General features: G+C 36.8%; 1 protein-coding gene across 5 annotated transcripts in view; it reads right to left on the bottom strand.

Moving 5' to 3' along the window:
- Positions 1–19,813: 19,813 nt before the first annotated feature.
- Positions 19,814–20,921, bottom strand: part of XPO1 (exportin 1) — a 50,931-nt gene continuing 49,823 nt past the window's right edge. For all 5 annotated transcript variants that reach the window (XM_072635460.1, XM_072635461.1, XM_072635463.1 and 2 more), the window contains one exon: positions 19,814–20,854. In XM_072635460.1, the coding sequence (XP_072491561.1) occupies positions 20,708–20,854 (147 nt within the window). In that variant the 3' untranslated portion in view covers positions 19,814–20,707. The remainder of the gene's footprint in view (positions 20,855–20,921) is intronic.

The following is a 20,921-nucleotide window of genomic DNA, read 5'->3' as shown; positions in this document are numbered from 1 at the left end:
TCCTTCCCCACCCCACCTTCTACTAAGAAGGCAAACAATACAGTATATGTTATACATATGTAATAATGTAAAATATTTCCATAGTAGTCATGTCATGAAAGAAAGTATGACAAAAAAAACTTAAGAAAAAAGTAAAAAAGTATTGATCTGTCTTCTGACAGTTTCTCGGGGATGGATGGCATTTTTCATCATGAGTCCTTCAGAGCTGTTCTGAGAATAGTTCAGTCATTCACAGCTGATCATCACACAATATTGCTGTTACTTTATACTCAATACATTTCACTATCCATCAACTCATGTAAGTTTTTTCTAGTTTTTTTCTGAGAGCATCCTGCTCATCATTTCTTATAGCACAATATTATTCCATCATAATCACATAGCTCAATTTGTTCAGCCACTCCCCAAATGATGAGCATCCCCTCAATTTCCAATTCTTTGCCCTCAGAAAAGAGCTGCTATAAATATTGTACATATAGGTCCTTTTCTTTTTTTGTTTTTATCTCTTTTGGGATACAGATCTAGTAGTGGTATTCGTGGGTCAGAGGGTATGCATGGTTTTATAGCCCTTAGGGCATAGTTCCAAGTTGTTCAACAGAATGGTTGAATCAGTTCACAACTCCACCAACAGTACAGTAATGTCTCATTTTTTCCCACATCCCCTCCAACAGTGATCATTTTCCTTTTCTGTCCTATTAGCCGATCTACTAAATATGAGGTACCTCAGAATTGTCTTATTTTGCATTTCTCCAAACAATAGTGAGAGCATTTTTAAAAATATGGTTATAGATCTGCTCATCATTTCTGATAGAACAGTAGTATTCTATGGCAATCATATGCCACTTCTTTAAACATTTGTCAATTGATGCGCATCCCCTTAGTTTCCAGTTCTTTGCCACCACAGAGAGCACTGCTGTAAATATTGTAGAACATATAGGTTCTTTTCCTTTTGTCCCTGATCACCTTAGGAAACAGACCTAATAGTGGTGTTGCTGGGTCAAAAGAATATTCCAGATTGCTCTTCAAAATGATTATTTCAGTTCACCCCCAACAGTGTATTAGTATCCCAGTTTTTCCACATACCCTCCAACATTTGTTAGTTCCCCTTTTATCACTTTAGCCAATCTGATAGTTTAGAGATAATATCTCAGAGTTGTTTTAATTTATATTTTTCAGATCAATGATTTAGAGCATCTTTTCATATGACTATATATAGTTTTCATTTCTTCATCAAAAAAATTGCTTGTCCTTTGATTATTTATCAATTGGTGAATGATTCACATTCTTATAAATTTGAGAGTTTGCTATATATTTATAATATGAGTCCTTTACCTGAGAAACTGCCTATAAATTTTCCCCCCAGTTTTCTGCTTTTCTTTTAATCTTGGCTACATTAGTTTCATTTCTGCAAAAATCTTTTAATTTAATGTAACCAAAATTTTCTATTTTACATTTCATAATGCTTTCTATCTCTTATTTATTCACAAATTCTTCTCCTAACCATAATTTACTTGTGATATTTCCCTTTATAGCTAGGTCATTAATGATGTAAGATATTGGCTCATACCCAATTTCTGCCAGAGTGCTTTCCAGCTTTCCTTACAATTTTTATCAAACAGCGAATTTTTATCTCAAAAGCTTAAATCTATATCTGTCAAACACAAGATTACTATAATCATTTACTACTGGATATTATATATCTACTCTGTTCTACTGATCCACCTTTCTATTTCTTAGCCAGTAGTAGATAATTTTTTTAATTAGGTTAGTGTTTTCCCCCAGTTACATGTAGAAACAACTTTTAACATTTATTTTTAAAACTTTGAATTCCAGTTTCTCTCCCCCTGCACACTGAGAAGGCAAGCAATTTGATATGTTATACATAAGTAAGTCATACAAAACATTTCCGTAATAGCTATGTTGTGAAAGAAAACATAGACAAAAAACCCTCAAGAAAAATAAAATAAAAAATCAAACTATGCTTTGATCTGTATTCAGTCACTATCAGTTCTTTCTCTGGGGATGGAGAACATTTTTCATCACAAGTCCCTCAGAGTTGTCTTGGATCACTGCATTGCTGGAAATGGCTCAGCCATTCATAGCAGATCACTGCCCAATACTCCTGTTACTTTGTATACAATACATTTTACTATGCATCAGCTCATATAAGTCTTTCCAGGTTTCTCTGAGAACATCCTGCTCATCTTTTTCTATAGTATAATAGTATTCCATCATAGCCACATAGTACAATTTGTTCAACCATTCCCCAATTGATGGGCATCTCCTCAATCTCTAATTCTTTGTCCTTAGAAAAGAGCATTTTATGTATTAGTAAATAATTCTCAAACATTTATATCAGTCTTTTAATAATTAAATTTACATAATATAAAGAATTCATTTGCTTTTCTCATAACCACCTTCTTCACCTGCAAGTTGTGGCATTGTTTCATTTGCCTGACAGGAATAGGTCACCAGGAAATAACAGATCTCCAGTGGAGCTGATGACAAACCCAGCACCCATGAGACCCAGCGGCCTTGACTTGGTCTAGAGCATGTCCCAGCTGACCATGGATAGCATGGCAATGACAGGATTATCCCGTACCAATCATCATAACAGAAAGAAGAGAGAACTAGAGGTCATAGTGCTAAGATTAAAATGACACGTAAAGATTGTAACATGCTCAAAAGAGGGAGCAAATTGAGGCTCTTTTGAGTCTCCACCAGTTATAAATGATATTAAATAACCAGAGTTAAAAGGCAATAGCATCATGAATCAGAAATGATACTAGTTTTATGTGGGAACAGTGATTCCAAGTCTTTTTCTTTGATCATGATAGTATTCGGAGTGAGCAGCAACAGCTGGAATGGTCCTTCCCAAGCAGCTCAGTGCCACTAGTTGACTAAAAGTTTTTGATGTTCACCTTGCCTCCCAGGTATAAATCTTGGAATGAGAGGTCCAAAGGACCAGCCTATACTGCTGCTCCTGTGTCATGGAGTTTATGCAGCCTGGCCTGTAACTCCTGTCCATAGGAAGCAACAGAGGTATCCCTTCCTAGTAATGATGGATGGGGGATGTCCAAAAAAGCATTTCAAAAGACAATATATGTAGTTCCTCCCTTGGTCTGCTGCACAAATAGAATAGTGTTGGAGGAGGATATCAGGTCATTTCAGAGGAGTCTCAATACACAATTTGCCATTCATGATTTTAAGTTCCTTATTCATACATTCATTTTGGCCTGAACTCTGTGGATGATAAAGTGTAGAATTTTGGAGTCACCCCGAGACAGAAATGAATTTGGGACAAGACAGAATCAGTGAAATGAGTTCCCTTGTCAGAGTCAGGGCACGCTGGCAGGCCAAAGTGAAAAACAGATTTCTTTAGGAATATCTTAGCAGCAGATGTCGCAGTAGCGTGAGAGTCTCGAAAAGCCTCTATCCACTTGGTGAATTGGTGACCAATAATAAGGCAAATCTTATAATGTCCAGCCTTAGGCATACAGATGAAATCAATTGTAAATGTTCAAAAGGTATGTAAGCCAGAGGGTGCCCACCATAAGCTTTGGTGTGAAAAGCATGTTGATTATATGCCTGGCGGGTAGGGGGCAAGAGGCAGCTATGTTGGTGACACCTGGGGCAAATGCATATCTTGAATTTGTATAAATGGTGGTACTTTTCCCCCTAGTTGAGTGACAGTCACCAGCTCAGCAACCTGGATGCTAAGGTTGGAGGGCAGAGAAGATGCCCAGACAGTGTCATGGTCCAAGACTACAGTGGTGCATGTGGAGCAGGTTCCCTCTCTCACAACAGAGGACGCATCAGTGTAGAAAACAAAGTCAAAGTTCTCTGAAGGCATGTCACACATTATCAAAGGGCCTTTCAGCTACATTCACTGCAGAAACAATCACACAACGGTTCTCCCGGGAATGACAAATTCCGGGGCAATGTTGCAGGATTGAGAACTATATAGTATTTAAGGGTGATATTCTTATTCCCGGGCAAAGTCACTTCATACTTAGTGAGTCTTTGATTTGGAAAGACCTATGTCCCATGATGGAGTATGAGGGCTCAACTTCATGAGGGCATTATACTATTAAAGAGGAACCCAGAAGCAGCTCACAAGTCTTTTCCACCAAAAGGGCAACAGAAACCACAACCTAGAGGTAGCCACAGCATCAGACTGTGCAGTATAATAAGCTACTGGGGGCAGTGTGGGTCCTGATGCTTGAGTTGGGATCCCAGAAGCCAACCTACTCTGTTCCTGTACAAAAAGAATGAAGGACTTAATGCAATCTGGGAGTCCCATTGCAGGTGCGGATAGCACTGCTGTTTCAGCTCTGTTATAACTGAGGGATGCTGAGAATCCAACAGCAAAGGTTCAGGAACCGAGGTTTTAGTCAGGGACACAAGAGACTTGGCCATCTCACCAAAAAAAGGGATTCACTGCCTGCAGTATCCAGCTGCTCCAAGGATGGCCCTCAGCTGTCATTTGGAAAAGGGAGCAGAGAATTGTTGAATAGCTTGAATGAACTTGGGAGAAATAGGGCAAGTCCCAGCAACTAGAACCAAACCCAAATACTCCAGCTGCTGGAGGCACCACTGTGCCTTTGACTTAGAGATTTTGTGGCTGCTTTGGTGAAGCTCTAGCAATAGATGATGGCTATCTTCCTGGCAGGCTGTCTTCCTCTGTATCTGGACCTGCTAGGAACAGGGCATCTATAGAGTGAACTAGGACTCTACCTTTAAAAGTGATGGAGGTTAAGTCTTGCTGCAAAATGTGAGAAAATAAGGTGGGGCTCTCCATAAACCCTTGAGTTCATGTGCACCATGAGTGTTTCCAGGTAAAAGCAAACAAATGTTAGGAATCTAGATGTATGGGTATTGAAAGAAATGCAAAACAGAAGTCTTCCACCATGAAGTAAGTTGCCTCACAAGGGATTGAGAAGATGATAGCAGTAGGGTTTGGCACGGTTAAAACAATAAATAGGTTTACTATCTGGTCGTGGTATAGATTTTTTTTTAATAGGGGGAATGGGAGTACTGCATGGGGTGTTTCAAAGAATAATAATACCTTGATCTATTAATGTGTCAATTATAGGTGAAATTCCTTTAATAACTTCCTTAGACAAGGGATACTGGGAAAAAGATGGTGTTGGGGGGCATACTCCCTTAGTTTTAGTGGTAATAGGGGCAGCAGATTTAAGGAGGTCCACACGGGAGGTTGAAGAGGCTCAGAGGGAGTCAAGGATATCCAAAGGGATTTCAAAAGTATTTTCTACTATTTCCTGAGTTCTTGGAATCAGGACTAGGAACAAATGGAGGGAATCCTCTGGCAGCTGTAGGGACAGTACCATTGGGAAAACAGGAAATGGTAGCCCTTGGTTTACATAGGTGATCACATCCCAGTAAATTTGCAAGGAATTCAGGCATGGGGAGAAATGAATGTTCTACTGTAAGAGAGACCATTGAGATAGTTTAGGAACATGCTGAAGCTTCCCTGAAATGCCAACCACATTTAAAACCCAATAGAAATACATTTAGAATCAGGTTTTTTCCCTTGGGTTGATTTTGAAGCTCCCATGTAAAATAAACAGTCATTTTAAGTGTCCCCAATATTAAGGGTAATGTGGGGTTTATTGCTTTGGGGAGAGGAATGTCCTGGGATAACTGAAGCTAGGACATCAGGGTCTAGGAAAGCAAAATCATCGTCTTTAGGTTCTACAGTTCCTCCTTCTCCCCCACACCTTCATGCATCATTGGTCATCTGGAAGGCTCTAAAAGTCATGGTTTCTCTGGGAGTTTCTAAAGTCATTGCATCTCTTGTTCCTAAAGTCTTTTTCTGTCTAAACTCTAGAGAAATTTAGCCCTTTTTTTGCAATAAAAACAAGTCCATGGGTCTTGAAACTTTGACAGGGCCCCTGGCACTGTGCCAGGGTGTTGGACACCTCCTGCAAGGGAGCTAAGATGGTCTGGACTGAGGCTGTACAGGGGTCATGGTGGTCAGTTCTGGTTCTTTACCTTGTTTCTCTTTCTCTTGCTTATTCTTCCCTCATCTACCCTTTTCTTTTCCTTTTCATTCTCTTTATAATGTATAAAGCAATATCTTTCAACTGCTCAGTGTTCATTGTATACCAACCCAGACACCTCTTACGAAAATGCTTCCTTTTCTCTGATGATAATTAACTCACATATGTGCATCTCTTGGATTAATAGGCTCTAATCTAGCATATTGTTTAGCACTGTTACACAGTCTATCATAAAACACCCCAATTTTCTGATCTAATCAAACATGCTTCCTCCATTCCTTTAAGTAATGTTTCCCTAGTTTTTTGTAATTTGATGTAATCCTCAGGATAATTTGAGCCCCAGTTAGGATCTTCTAGAGGCCAAAGCTGGGCTGACCCACCTGCAGGAACTAGCCTGCTTGCCTTTTCCCAGGGGCGAGCAAAGCTTGCATCCAACTCATCACATCGCCCCACTTTGAATTGAAATCCTTAAAGACTGTTTGAAATTGAGTGACTACTGCTTCTGGATCCTCATCAGACTTAGGGGTGTTCCTTCTGTGAGGCTGAAAGGAGCATGCTGCCTGAGCCAAACTACATTCCTTCTATAGTCATGGGTGGTAACTTCTTGTAGAGGAAAAATGCCTTTAGGAAGTAGGAAGGAATAGAAAGGAAAAGAGACTGGGAAAGTAAAGAGAGGAGGTGAAGGAGAAAATAAAGGAGCTATATCTGGCATAGGAATTCTTTGAACTGTAATTTCAGGAGTGGCTCCAAAATAGGAGGGCAGTTATCAGGAGGGGACTTCACCAAAGAAGTTGGCAGGGTGGAACAATTAGGTAAGGGAGAAGGAACCAAGGGAAGCAAAGGAGCTGAAGAGGAAAGGGTTAAGGCAGGCTGGAAGGCCCAGAGGGGAAATCAAAGAGGTTGGCCAGGTTGAAGGAGTGAGAAAGGAATTAGGTAAGTAGGGTAGAGGATGGGGGAGAAATTGAACAGATGCTGTCTGATGACTACTACAACCTTAACTCCAATTGCCTTGCAAAAAAACAAAAAACAAAAACAAACGAAAGAAAACATTTGAAACAGACACAGAACATATGTTATTCTTACCCAGAAAAGATCAAAGTCCAGGATCAGAAGTGTCGAATTTTAGGTCAAGGAATCAAAATCTCAGCCTACAATTTCCCAGGAAAAGCCCTCTTCCCGAGTGAGAAAATTTTCTTTCCGAGTGTTCAAAAAGGAAGAATGTTTCCTAGGAGACCTTAAGACAGATCAGTCTCTTTTTCTCAAAAATCCCTTTGTGATACCAGCTATAGAGAGGAAAAAATCTGAGACAGAATCTGAGGTAATAAAATTAATTTATTAAATATGCCATTTAATAATCAATAAATTACTAGTCAGTGATTCAGTAATTAAAGACCTCAAGAGAGACTCTGAAACACCTTAAATCAGGTGAGTACCTTCTGATAGGGAACTCCCCTGACAAGTGAGAAACTCAACTCTGATTGGTGGACATTTAATGAGGAGGTGTAGTAAAACATACCAATTCTGTATCACTGAAGCTGGGAGGTCAGTTGAGAATGTGGCCTGGTCATGAGTTTTGAGTTCCCTTTAGCAATCTAGGCACTCTGACCAGATTCTCTCTGGTTTGGCTTCTCCTTCATGAGCTGGGATGCCCTAACTTCTAGTAAAGAAGGACAGGAGCTCTTTTCCCCCGGTGAGGGACTTTAACCAAACTAGATAACACCTTAAACAGAAATCTGGTTTCCTCATTGATTGGAGTCCTACCCGGATGTCTTGTGCAGAATACCTAAAGAAGAACTGGAATGCTTCTGATACTCTTTAGTCAGGGAGGGGCTCCTCTCTCAGCTAGTCTTTTTACATAGGAGAATAGTAATATTCATTAATAATCAAATAGTACAGCATTAAAATTTATTTCTCATAGGGTTTCAGAGAAACTTAGAAAACTTCTATGAACTGATGCAGAGTGAAGTAAACAGAGTAAAAGGAACAATTTATACAATGACAGCAATATGGCAGAGGCAAACAACATCAAAAAAACTAAGAATTTTTATCAGCATAATGATGAACCATGATTCCAGAGGACTGATGATATAGAAAGGTGACTCCGAATGCAGAATAAGACAAGGTTTTGGGTTTTTTTTTTTTATATAGCCAATATGTACATTTGTTTTAAGTGACTACACATGTTTCTGAACTTTCTCTTTCCATATTAACAATATATCTTTTTAAAACAAGAAAAATAGTGAGAAAATTATACTTCATTTTGCACCTAGAATTCATCAGTTCTCTCTTTTTTCACAGTTGATCATCATTACAACTTTGCTCTTACTGTGCTCAATGATTGCATGGTTCTTCTCACTTCACTTTGCATCAGTTCACATGGATCTTGTGTTTTTCTGTTGTTTCCCACAGCACAGTAGTACCCCGTTACAATCGTATGTCACACCTTCTTCAACCATTCTCCAACTGATGAGCATTCCCTCTATTTCCAATTCTTTGCAGTCACAAAAAGAGCTTCTATAAATATCTTTATACGTATAAGTCCTTTTCCTTTTCCTTTGCTTTCTTTGGGATACAGACCTAGTAGTGGTATTACTGAATCAAAGGATATGAACACTTTTATAGCCCTTTGGGCCTAGTTCCAAATTGTTATCAAGAATGGTTAAACTGGTTCACTATTCTGTCAACACTTAATCAGTGTACCTATTTTTCTCTCATCCCCCCCTAGCATTTGTCATTTCTAGATTTAACACCTCAGAGTTGTTTTAATTTGCCTTTTTCAAATAAATAGTGATTTAAAGCATTTTTTCATATGACTATAGATAGGTTTGACTTCTGAAAACTGCCTGTTTATATCCTTTGACTTTATTAATTGGAGATAGCTCTTATTTTAAGAAATTTGACTCAGTTCTATACTCAGTATATATTTGAGAAATGAGGCCTTTATCAGAAAAACTGGGAGGCTAGGAAATGAAGTGGATAGATGAATCTGGGAGACATCTTCCTGAGTTCAAATCTGGCCTCAGACACTTACCATCTATGTGACCCTATGTGGGCAAGTTTCTTAACCTTGTTTGCCTCAGTTTGCTCATCTGTAAAATGACTTGGAAAAGGAAATGGTATCACTCCATTATCTTTGCTAAGAAAAATTCAAATGAGATCACAAAGAGTCAGACATGTCTGAAAAACAACTCAACATATCAGAGAAAATGCTGTAAAAATTTTTTATTTTACCTCATTGTTGAAGGTGTCTTTTAATAAAATGTAGTTTTTCTGATTATCTCCTTTGTCTTGGAACTATGACTAGGACCCTGCTCCTTTCAGACCAACACCAAGGACTCTTCTCTGTCCTGAAATTGCAACCCAGAACTGTGTATAGGCAATCCAGTCAGCACCAGCTCTACCCTGTATCAGCAAAGGTTCCCCTATAATCTCTTTCTGACCAGTTGCCATTCAAATTTCCTAAGTCTTTCAAAGTTACTGGTTTCTACAACATTGTTATTATAAAAAGGTTTCCTGATTCTGTTCATTTCACTTGCATCTTTTTATAAAAGTCTTCTGAAATTTTCTTTAAGTTCTTCTTTTTATCATTTTTATGACTAAGTAATACTCTATTAAATTTATACCATAATTTATTTAGTCATTCCACCAATTGAGTAATATTCTCTTAATTTTGAGGGAAGTGAGGGGATTATTACAGCAAACAATAATGGGAATGGAGTGAACCACAATGACTTCTTTTTGTCATTCAATTCCGGAGCTAGCTCAGTTCCTTTTCTATTCAGTTATGGGTCTAGTCCAACTTTTGTCTTGTGAGAAAACTTTACTCAGTTGTAGGAATTGAGAGAAACTTTATTCCATTGTTTGAACCTAGCCCTACACAGTTGGGAAGCTGGACCACCTCTCCCTGCTATTTAGAGATGCCTAGGTTATGCTGACCAGAAATGCAGTTGGATCCAAAGATTGATGCATGAAGTTTTCTCACAACTATTACATCTCAAGTAACCCATATGTCTTATCTGGAAACTGGCCCCATACTGATCAATTAGTTATTGTTTCCATGTTCCTTTGATTGTATATAGACACTTATGGGGAGTGGGACACCTCTTTTTCTTATTTTAGGGAATTACATCTGTTCATTCTCCCCATACGCACTTGGAAAGTCCCTCATCTTTCCTATAATTAGAAATCAGATCACCTAATATATCCTGTTTAATTGTTTCCTTTTAATTTATTGTCCTTATTTGATTGTTTTTAATTTATAAAAATTTGTTTCCCCCTGAATTCTGATTCCAGTGTCCAAGCTGAGGAATGCTACTGGTTCCAATTTTGTCAGGCAATCTTAATGAATTGATATGCTTGGAAGATTTGCCTTTGTTTCCTCAGTCATTTGATCTTTCACCCACCAGAGTTTCCAGGTCTTTTTTTTTATACACAGAACTGTTATAATAACCATTTTTGTATATATATGCCTTTCTCCCTCATTCTTTAATCTCTGTAGGATATATATACCTATAGTCATGGTTGGTTGGTTGTTGTCCTTCGTTCTCAAAGAGGATCAAAATGACATCACCATGATGAAGTGAAATTTCAGTGCATATGACTGTGGCTGATCAGACCAATATAAGCTCAGAGTGTCCTTCCACAGATCGGGCACAAATAGTCCGTGTGAATATTTGGGGTGGTTACTCCAAATTTGCACATCCTACATTTCCTTTGTGCTGTTTCAATTCTGCGTTTGCTCATAGAGCACAGCACCCTTTCTGATGTGGGCACACCATGTGGAGCGGTCCTGTGCCAGTGTCTCCCATGTAGCACAATCAAATCCAGAGTTCTTGAGGGAAGCTTGAGAATGTCCTTGCATTGCTTCTTCTGACCACTATATGATCACCTGCCCAGGCCAAACCAGGTTCACGGTAACCAAGGGGTCTCAAACCCATTTGTGAGTTGGAGGATGTCTGCCCAAGCATGTGAAGACTTCCCTTGGTGGAATGGGCAGATGAGAACAATTTGTTCCAACAGCCGTGAAGGCAGCTGAAGCAGGAGATGTGGAGCGCTTAGAGCTTGGTTAGACACGAAAGACACCACTGCATCCCGAGCCAGTCTTTGACTCTGTCCTGTCGCTGGAGTATGATGACTGTGGAGGAGAGTGAAGCTGATGACTTCGTGCAACTCTGCCTCACTTAAATCCAATTTACTCATGAATCAAAAGACATTACCCATACCATTTTTATCTAGTCGTGGTGTTGCTGGATCAGAAGGTATGTAGAGTTTATTAGCTTTTGGGTTATACCTCCAAATTCCTTTCAGGAAAGTTGGACCAATTCACAGCTTCACCAATAATGCATTAATGTTCTTGTTTCTCCTAAGCCTTTCTAATTATAAATTACATTTTTTTGGTTATCCTTGTCAATCTGATGGGTGTAAGGTAAAATTTCAAAGTTGATTTAATTTGCACTTCTTTAATTATTTGTTATTTATTAGTAATTTAAAGCATTTAAAATTATAACTGATGATAGTTTGTATCTTTTTTAAAATACTATGTTAAATTTCTCACATACTTTAACATTTTTTACTTTTAATTTAAAATTTTTATTTTCAGTTCAAAATTTTCTTTCTTCCTCACCCACAGAGAAGGCAAGAAATGATACCCATTATACACATAAAGTCATGCAAAATGTTTCCACATTAGCCACATTGAAAAAGAAAAGCAAGAAAAATTAGGAAAAAATGTGTTTCCATCTGTATTCAGAGTCCATCAATTCTCTCTCTGGAGGTGGATAGCATTTTTCATCATAGATCCTTTGGAAATGTGATGGATCCCTGCACTGATCAGAGTAACAAGTCTTTCTTTCAGTTATCATTAAAATTTTGTTTTTACTATGTTCAATGTTCCTTTAGTCCTGCTCACTTCACTTTCAATAAGTTGATATGCCTTCTCGGGATTTTCAGAAAACATCTCTTTCATCATTTATTCCCACACAATAATTTTCCACCAAAATCATATACTACAATTTGTTCAGCCATTTCCCTCAGTTGATGAATACCCCCTCAGGCTCTAATTCATTTACCACAAAAAAAAAGCTGCTCTATTTTTGTATTACATGGGCACTTTCCCTTTTTCTTTTGGGTACAGTCTTAATAGTGGTATTGCTAGGTCAAAAGGTATGCACAATTTTATAGCCCTTTGACCTATGATATTTTTTTAAAAAGTAAGATGTAGGGCAGCTAGGTGGTGCAATGGATAGAGCACCAGTGCAGGAGGACCTGAGTTCAAATCTCACCTCAGACACTTGACACTCACTAGCTGTGTGACCTTGGGCAAGTCACTTAACCCCAACTGCATCATCCTGGGTCATCTCCAGTCATCCTGACGAATATCTGCTCACTGGATTCAGACGGCTCTGGAGGAGAAGTGAGCTGGTGACCTGCACAGCCCTCCCCTCACTCAAAACAAAGTCAAGTACAAGTCATGTCATCATTTCTCTGAGGGCATGGTCTTCTTTGGCAACAAAGGACGAACACACACACACACACACAAGATATACATATATTAGATATTCACAATTTCGTATGCAATTATCTGTTCTAACTTTTAAGTAGAAATCCTCATTTGGGGGGGGAACCAATTAATTACAGGAGAAAGAGACAGATAGGTAGCTAGATGGATGGATGGATGAATGGATAAAACAATGGATACTTCAAGAATAGTCAGATGACTGTGGCAGTCCAATCTGTAGGGTTCTTTTAGTGGTGATGAGTGAAATGTTCCCAATTTCTCCTGACAGTGTAGCCCAAAGTTCAATCATTTATTATTATTTTAATATGATTTTATTGGTCTTTAAAAAATATCACCATAATTTCTCATAGCTCCCTTCCTCCTCCCTTGAATCTCTCTAAGAACTATTCTTTGAAATGTTTTGCATAATTTCCTATGTATAATGAGTGTGCTACTGTTTGGGTAAGGGAGGGACTAAAGGGAGAGAGAGTATATAGAACTCAAAATTAAAAGAAATAAGTTAAAAATTAATAATTATAATAAAAGAGAATTCTCCTTTGGTCATTTATCTATTGAGGAATAGCTCTTATTCTTATAGAATTGATCTGTTCTTTATATAGGGTGTCTCAAGAATCTTAGTACCTTTTAAAGCTTTAATAGTTTAAAACTGCACTAAGACTTTTGAGATACCTATATTTCTTGTGCACAGCTGAATGATTTAATGGATAAAAGTTCTGGGCCTGGAGTTGGGAAGACATCTTCCTGAGTTCAAATCTGGCCTCAGACACTTTACTAGCTTGTTCCTGATCAAGTCACTTAACCCTGTTTGCCTCAGTTTCCTCATCTGTAAAATGAGCTGGAGAAGGAAATAGCCAACCACTCTGGTATCTTTGCCAAGAAAACCTCAAACAGGATCACAGTCAGACATGACTGAACAACAACAAATATTTCTTGTATATCCAAGAAATTTGCTGCAAAAAAGTTCTTCCCCAGTCAACTGTTTATGTTCTAATTTTAACCATGTTGATTTTGTTTCTGCAAAACCTTTTCAATTTTATGTAGCCTAATTCTCCATTTTATCTTCTGTGATCCTATCTATCCTTTGCTTGGTCATGAATTCCCCCCAATTCATAGTTGTTTCTCTGTTTATGACCTTTTTTATCGAAGTATCTATTTGGGGATTATTTTGGTATATTTTGTCAGATGTTGATGAAAACCTTTTTATTATTAGTGTCCTATTATGTTTAATATTTTCTTTATATTGAATCAACCCTACATTCCTGGCATAAATCCTACTTGACTATGGCATATAATTTAAAGAAAATTGTTCTTGTATTGTTTTAGTATTTTGTCTGATATTTTTATATTAATATTCATTATGGATAGTTTTACAGTTTTTTCCTCTATTTGGTTTCTCTCTGACTTAGGTAGCACAGCCATATACATTTCCTAGAATTTAGAAGGATCCTTTCTTTTTCTATGTTGGCAAATAGTTTATATAATACTGGAATTAACTGTTCTTTGAACATTGATAGAATTTATTTGTAAAACCATCTGGTTCTGGAATTTTTTTTTCTTTGGGATCTATGGCTTCTCCAATTTTTTTCTGGGGGGGAGGAATTGGGTTAATTTTCTTTTTTGTTATGTTAATCCGACTATTTTTTCCTAAATATTAATCCATTCCATCTAATTCATTTTGTTAGCATATGCCTGAGCAAAATATATTTCCTTTATTTCATTTGTTGTGAATTCTTCCTGCTTTATAATAGCCATTTTAATGTTTCCCTTTATCTTTTAAAAAACGTTAGCCATTTATTAGATTTTTAAAAAAAGTCTTGGTTATATCAACTCAATGCTATTCTTGCTTTCAACTGTTAGTCTTTAATTTTTGAAATTTGTATTTTTAGAATTTTTGGATGGTGTGTTGGTTTTCAAGTATTTTGGGTCACATGCCCAGTTCACTGATATTCCCTTTCTTGCTGATTAAAGTGTTTATACACATAAATTTTCTGCCATTAACTGAATCTCAAAGTTTTGGTATGCTGTCTCTGATTAAATTGCCTGTTGTTTCTATGGTATGTTCCATGACCTACTGATTCTTTAGGATTATGTTACTGTGTCCCAATTAATTTTTAATACTTTCTTCAAAGACCCGTTCTTATTTTTATTATACTGTTTATGGACCTTGGGCAAATTGCTTAATCTTTGTTTGGCTGTTCAGTCATTTGTCACGTCTGACTCTCAGTGACCCTATTTGGCCTTTTCTTGGCCGATGCTAGAGTGGTTTGCCATTTCCTTCTCCAGTTCATTTTATGGAAGAGGAAACTGAGGCAAACAGGGTTAAATGAGGCTGAGGTTTACAAAGCTGGTGTCTGAGATCACATTTGAACTGGGGTCTTGACTCCCTAATCTCTTGGTACCCTAGTAACTCCATACAACTATACATTGTAGAGAAGTGGCTAAAAAGAACCAATCTGTAACAGATTTGAGTTTCCTTATCTGAGAATTCCCTGTTCCAATAAAATCACCAGGCCCATCCTATTTAGTTCCAATTTTTTTTTTGGTCAGTGTGCTTTTAAATATGCAACTTAAATGCATCCATTTTACTATTACTTTCTCTGAATTTATTACTACCTTTGCTTTTGGTTAATGCGGAGTGTAAAAAAAAAATCCTATTGTTAATTTTGTTTCTATGTTGCCTTCTAATCTATTGTGCCATGCTCTTCTTTACTTTCATCTAAGTTCATACCATTTATGTTCTTGGTTATGACTATTGTGTAGTTCATCTTTTCATCTTCTACTTTGACCAACACCTCCTTCTTTACAAGGGTAATGAGAACATACTGTTTTCATTCCACTTTTCTTCGGTTCCCCTCATCCAGATCCTGATTAGATTTTTTACACATTTTCCATTTAATCTAACCTTCAAGATCTACCCTCTCAAACTGTAGTATTTTCCTTACACTAATGCCTGTTATTTTACCCACCTTCAGCCCCCACTCCCTTGTCTTTTATGCACTTGATGTTTTTTCTATTCCACATTCTTGATTTGTGTTCAATTCTCTCTATCCAGTTCAAATGAAAGTGAAATCATATAAAATGTGATATTGGCTTCTTTCATCCTTTCAACCAGATTTGTAGGGTTTTTTTTTTTTTGGTAAACCTTAATTATTAGCAAATTTCAACCACCTTCCTATAATTTCTAGTATACTCCTTTTCCGTTTTTCCATAATACAAAGTAACCTCTAGACCCTGTTGTCTTATTTCCCTCTAAGACTTTCCATATATGAAGATATCAGTGTTCTGTAGCGCTATTTTCCCTCCTTATGTTGGAAATAATTCAAATTAAACTATTTTCATAGGTTTCTCTTAACACCTTCATTTGCATTTTTTAAAGATTTTTTTAAGCTCAGGCCTTTTTTTTTAAATCGGCAGTGTAAGGGTCCATTTTGGCCTGTACAATTATATTGTTTTGTGTGAGCTAATTCTTGAATCATCTTTTATATTCTGCCTTTCAGAGTATCATATTCAAACTCTCACCCTTTAAACTGGTAGCTGCCCAACTGTTATCCTGACTGTGGTACTGGTTCAGTTGCATCTTTAAAATTTGTTTTTAATTTGAATTCCTTCTTTAGGCTACTTGGCAGCACTTTTTTTTTAGTTTGAAGGTTCTGGGTTTTGTCTGACATTACATTTTAGATTATCTTATTTTGGGTTGTTTTCAGATAGTCTGTGATTAACAGATGCTGGGAAGATGCTAGCAGGTCCCAAGTTTATCTAAACTCCAGGACAATTTGTCAGTTTGTTGTAAACTTGAGAGCCTTGTGATGTAGGGGGTGATTACTGTTCTCTGCTTGGGTGGCACCCCTCTGATCTGAGCTCAGAGCTCCAAGGGTGCTTATCTTCCCTGGGAACTTATTACTGGAGTAGTCTAGTACTGGAGAGGAACGGGAGTAATCTGAGGCTATAGGGAGTGGGATGCAAATCCTATTACTCAGGTGAGATACTTTATATTGAATACACTTGTGCCTCATGTTTCCTGGGAAAAATACTAATATAACCTTTCTGTTTCTAGTTAAGGCTTTAAATACCTTTACTTTTACCTCCAGAATAAAATATCCTATCTTACTTTTACTTAATTTTGAATAGTAAAATCCCTACCTAAGGGAACTACAGCATGTTACTTTTAAAGATAGCTAGACCCTTACTAGATAATTGTCTAACTACTAGCTCATTACAAAGTGTGTAAAAGTAGAAGTCTTATGTGTTTTAACAATTACAGCACAGTGAATTTGCACATAATATGCATCTAATGTTTGCTATTGGCTGCCATTTCTGTAACAGTATTTCCCCGTTCCAGCCACTCTTGTTTTGCTAATTAAAGAACTATTACATGTGGAAAACTCTGCTTAACTATCAGATTATCACAGACCTATTAAGCAGTATTTATGTACTTTTTTGTTCCCCAATGTTCTTAATAATGCCATTTTCTAAGTATATCAGTGGCTTTTATTATAATGACTTCTTGACTTTCAGTGCTTTTGCAAACACATGCCATAAATGTTAGTTTAGAACCTGACTTGACAATGTATGTAGACTATATCAACGTAGAAAATTCTCCCAAATACTTGTGGAAATAAACACAATACTTTCCACTAATATAATCACTAACTTAGACTCAGTTAGGTAATTCAAAGTCTAAACTGTCTTATCCTGTGATAATTAGAACCAAATTATTAGCCTGAGTACCCACCATGCTTGCTTATATATTTTTATTCACATTTGCACAATAAAGTGTTGATATACTTAAGATCAATTTTCTTCTTCCTTGGGCATTTCTAGAGTAACACCCCTAATCATGAATAAGTTTTGAAAAAATTTTAAAGACTTTTGTATAGGTGTCACTTTTTAAAACCAGCAAAACAAGTTTTGTAGGTACTAAAATCAGCATACAATGGAGCACAATACAATCTACTGAATTTGATTCAATAGATGAAAACACTGACAAAGGCTAATGCTAATCGTTATAACATCAAGAGGGATAAAAGGAGACATAACTTCACCAATGGCATAGTCCACCATCATGAAGATCTAGCACAAAACCCAAAGGAGAGAGTCAGGTCCTCCAGATGTTCGTTTTTGTGAATTACAGCATTTAGATTTCACAGCCCCCCCCCCCCCCAACATTGCAGCGCCTCTTAGACGAGATACAGAATAGCTCAAAAGCTCATCCTAAATAGAAAGACAAGCAGGCACACTGATGTATTTACTGGAGAAACTAAGTGGTACAGCTGTTACGAATTTGTTTGGAATCAGTCAATTGACCAAACAGAACATACTTTTTAAACCCAACAGTTCCCCCAATGGGGACCCTCAAGGAAGTCAGACACAAGCACATACCAAAATATTCATAGCAGCACTCTGTGATAGTGCAAGAACTAGAAAAAAGCTACAACTAAAAACAGTGTATGAACTAATGGATTCTTGTGCAGTAAAAACACAGAGAAGCAATACAATATAGTGAAAACAGCTGGCTTCACAGCCAGAAAGACCTGGATTCAAGTCCTCCCTCTGACATACACTTTTTGACCTAAAACAAGTCCTTTAACCAATCCAGAGGTTGGTGAACTCGTTTCTATTTGACAACTATAATTCAACATTTGTTTTGTAATCCTATGTATTTTATGCACTTAAAAACATTCTGACAAACAATTTAAAGGCTTTACCAATTGACAAAAGGATCCCCAACACAAAAAAGATTAGGTATCTCTGTCCTAATTAGATTTGACAGCAAAGGTGCTGCCTTGCATTGGTAGAGGGAGTTTCTTCACCAGATAGTACCCTTTACCAACAAATGTAGTGCCTTTCCTCTTAAGAAGTGTGGAAAGACATGTAACAGCAAACAAGTGGATAGCTAATGTCCATGAGTACATTCATGACATCTCTAAAAGGACATAAAACTTCTTGATGGGGGGTGGGGGGAAGGTACTTGGAAAGGTAATAAAACATCTAAGTCTCTCATCTAAGTGGGAGACTACTAGGACAATAATTGTAAATGTTATCCAAAATTTTTTCTGGTTTTTGCCTTTTTTGTCCCAAGCTAAGATTTCATCTAGCATGGGATATGTCCAATGTATTTTAAAACAAAATGGGTGCAGTAGCATAGCTATCCATATAGGAAAAATTGAGTGAATGAATATTTATTGTCCAGACTATGGCATCATGATAACTTGAGGTGTTGCAACCAAGATAAATAGAGGCACAGAACTATGACCAGATGTACCAAACTCCATTTTTTATGCTTTCCAAAGATTTACTACAGCTACAACCTAGAAATTGCGACAGTTTTCACAAGGCATTAAATAATTTTCTATTTAAATAGTTATAGTACAACTTTAAAATTACATTCATTATCATGAAGTGATTTGTCTTACAAAAAAAGCTTTAAAGTATATTTAAGATGTAGCATATAAACATTACACTACAACAACTTCTTTTTGGTTGAAGTTAAAACACAAGTCACCAGAAAACAAATTCTGACAAATGCCTTTTCTGCTGCCCACCCACAGAAGAGGTGGGCAGCTGGTAGCCTTACGATTCTGAATGACAAAAACCACCACCCTTAACACCAAGTTCTCAAGTCTTGACTGTGTACAGAGGGTTACTTGTTTTGGCTCTTTAATGTTTCTATCAGAGATGAAACTGGACCGAATGATGCCCTTTTCTGTACTCCCTTTCTCTACAACTTTCTTTCCCCAGATCCCTTCTAATTGTCAACCCATTTTTTGTCCCAAACTCAAAATACTCAAATCTAGCCACACCCTCCTTTCTTTAATGAAACCACAGAATTCAGATGGAATTAATCCCTAGATATTAAAAGGAAACAAAGTAGAATGAGCTTATTTTAAGATAGCAATGAATACAATTAAAAAGGCAACTAGTTTTCCTGAAATTCTACGAAGTTCATTTTGGTTGACAAATGTTCTATTCCTTCACCTCCATTGGACAGAAAAAAAGGAGGTTTATACAAGGGTATACCCACAAAACTTTTGTGTTTAGAAATAGGTTGATAATCTGTAGACACACACACACACACATATATATATATATATATATACACAAACACATACACACGTTTCTGTAATTACAGACCAATTTAAAAGCTACATTTGTCTGTCTACCATACAACTGTTTTTGTCCCAGTTTCCAAATTCTTTCTTTACCTTAAGTTTTGACTCAACACAAAGATTACCACTTTCAATAATACATCAATAATTTTGAGTCAATAAAGGAAAAATAAATGTAAACCAAGTTTATTTTGCTTTTAAGTAGTGTTCTTAAAGCACTACAGCATGGTAAACAATGTAAATTAGTATAAGTCATCTCAAAAGCCAGAGTTTTTTTAATGAGTTGTTAAAAAGATGCAGCCTATTCTAACAGGATAAATATTTTTAACCATTTCACTTCGAGTTAATGAAGGCTCACAAATGAGCAACACTCCTCATTGAGGAAAACAAAAAGCTGTTGTCGACAAAGCGACAGCACACACACACAAACAAAAAGAACTGTAAAAATAACTAACTGTGTTCCCATACTCTTTGAAGTTGCTTTACAATGGGATGATATGCACATGATCTTGCTGCAAACTTGCCATACAGACTTGTAATACATGTAGTCTAGCCATCCAATTCAGTCCAAGTGGTGCTACCTTCAAGACAAAGCAGCACTATAATAATCCTTTAACAACGCAATTGTTTTATCATTACCTTTTCTTCTAGACTGAAATATAGGCTAGAAAGAAAATGCTCCCTAATTAAAAATTGGTATTGTTACAGGAAAAAATTGTATAATTTTGCAATAGAATTTACAAGTATTTTTTTTCAAATTCAATTTGCTTCTTCCCCCCATCCCAGTCACAAAATGGGCATGAAGTAATATTGTTTTTTAAAATGCCTTAATTCTCAACTTCATGCAAATCTAAATAAAGATGACCAAAACAAAAGCTTAAACATTGGAAGGATATTTCACAGAAAATTTCTTATACAAAAAACACATAAGAAAAAGGGCCACTAGGTGACATTTTAATTTACAAATTGGCATCATTTTGGTCAACAAATATCCAAATGCTGTTTTCTTCTACCACAACAAAGCAGCTGTACAGAAAAAAAAACAGCATAACTTGTTTTGATTTTTAATCGCACATTTCTTCAGGAATTTCATGTGGATTAAGGATGCCAGGGACAGACATCTGAAGTTTATGTTTCTCTTCCTGAGCCTGTCGAAGGGCTGTTTCTCTTTCTTCTAAAAATAGGTCAGATGTATCTTCTCCTGCAAATTCCTGTAAAAAGGGTCATTTAAATGCTTATTTCACATAACATACTCAGTTTGTTTTTTCTTTTTAAAGA

The sequence above is a fragment of the Notamacropus eugenii genome, chromosome 1 (genome assembly GCF_028372415.1).
Source record: "Notamacropus eugenii isolate mMacEug1 chromosome 1, mMacEug1.pri_v2, whole genome shotgun sequence".
NCBI lineage: Eukaryota > Metazoa > Chordata > Mammalia > Diprotodontia > Macropodidae > Notamacropus > Notamacropus eugenii.
The sequence above is the reverse complement of the archived record's forward strand: the minus strand, read 5'-3'. Positions and strand labels throughout refer to the sequence as shown.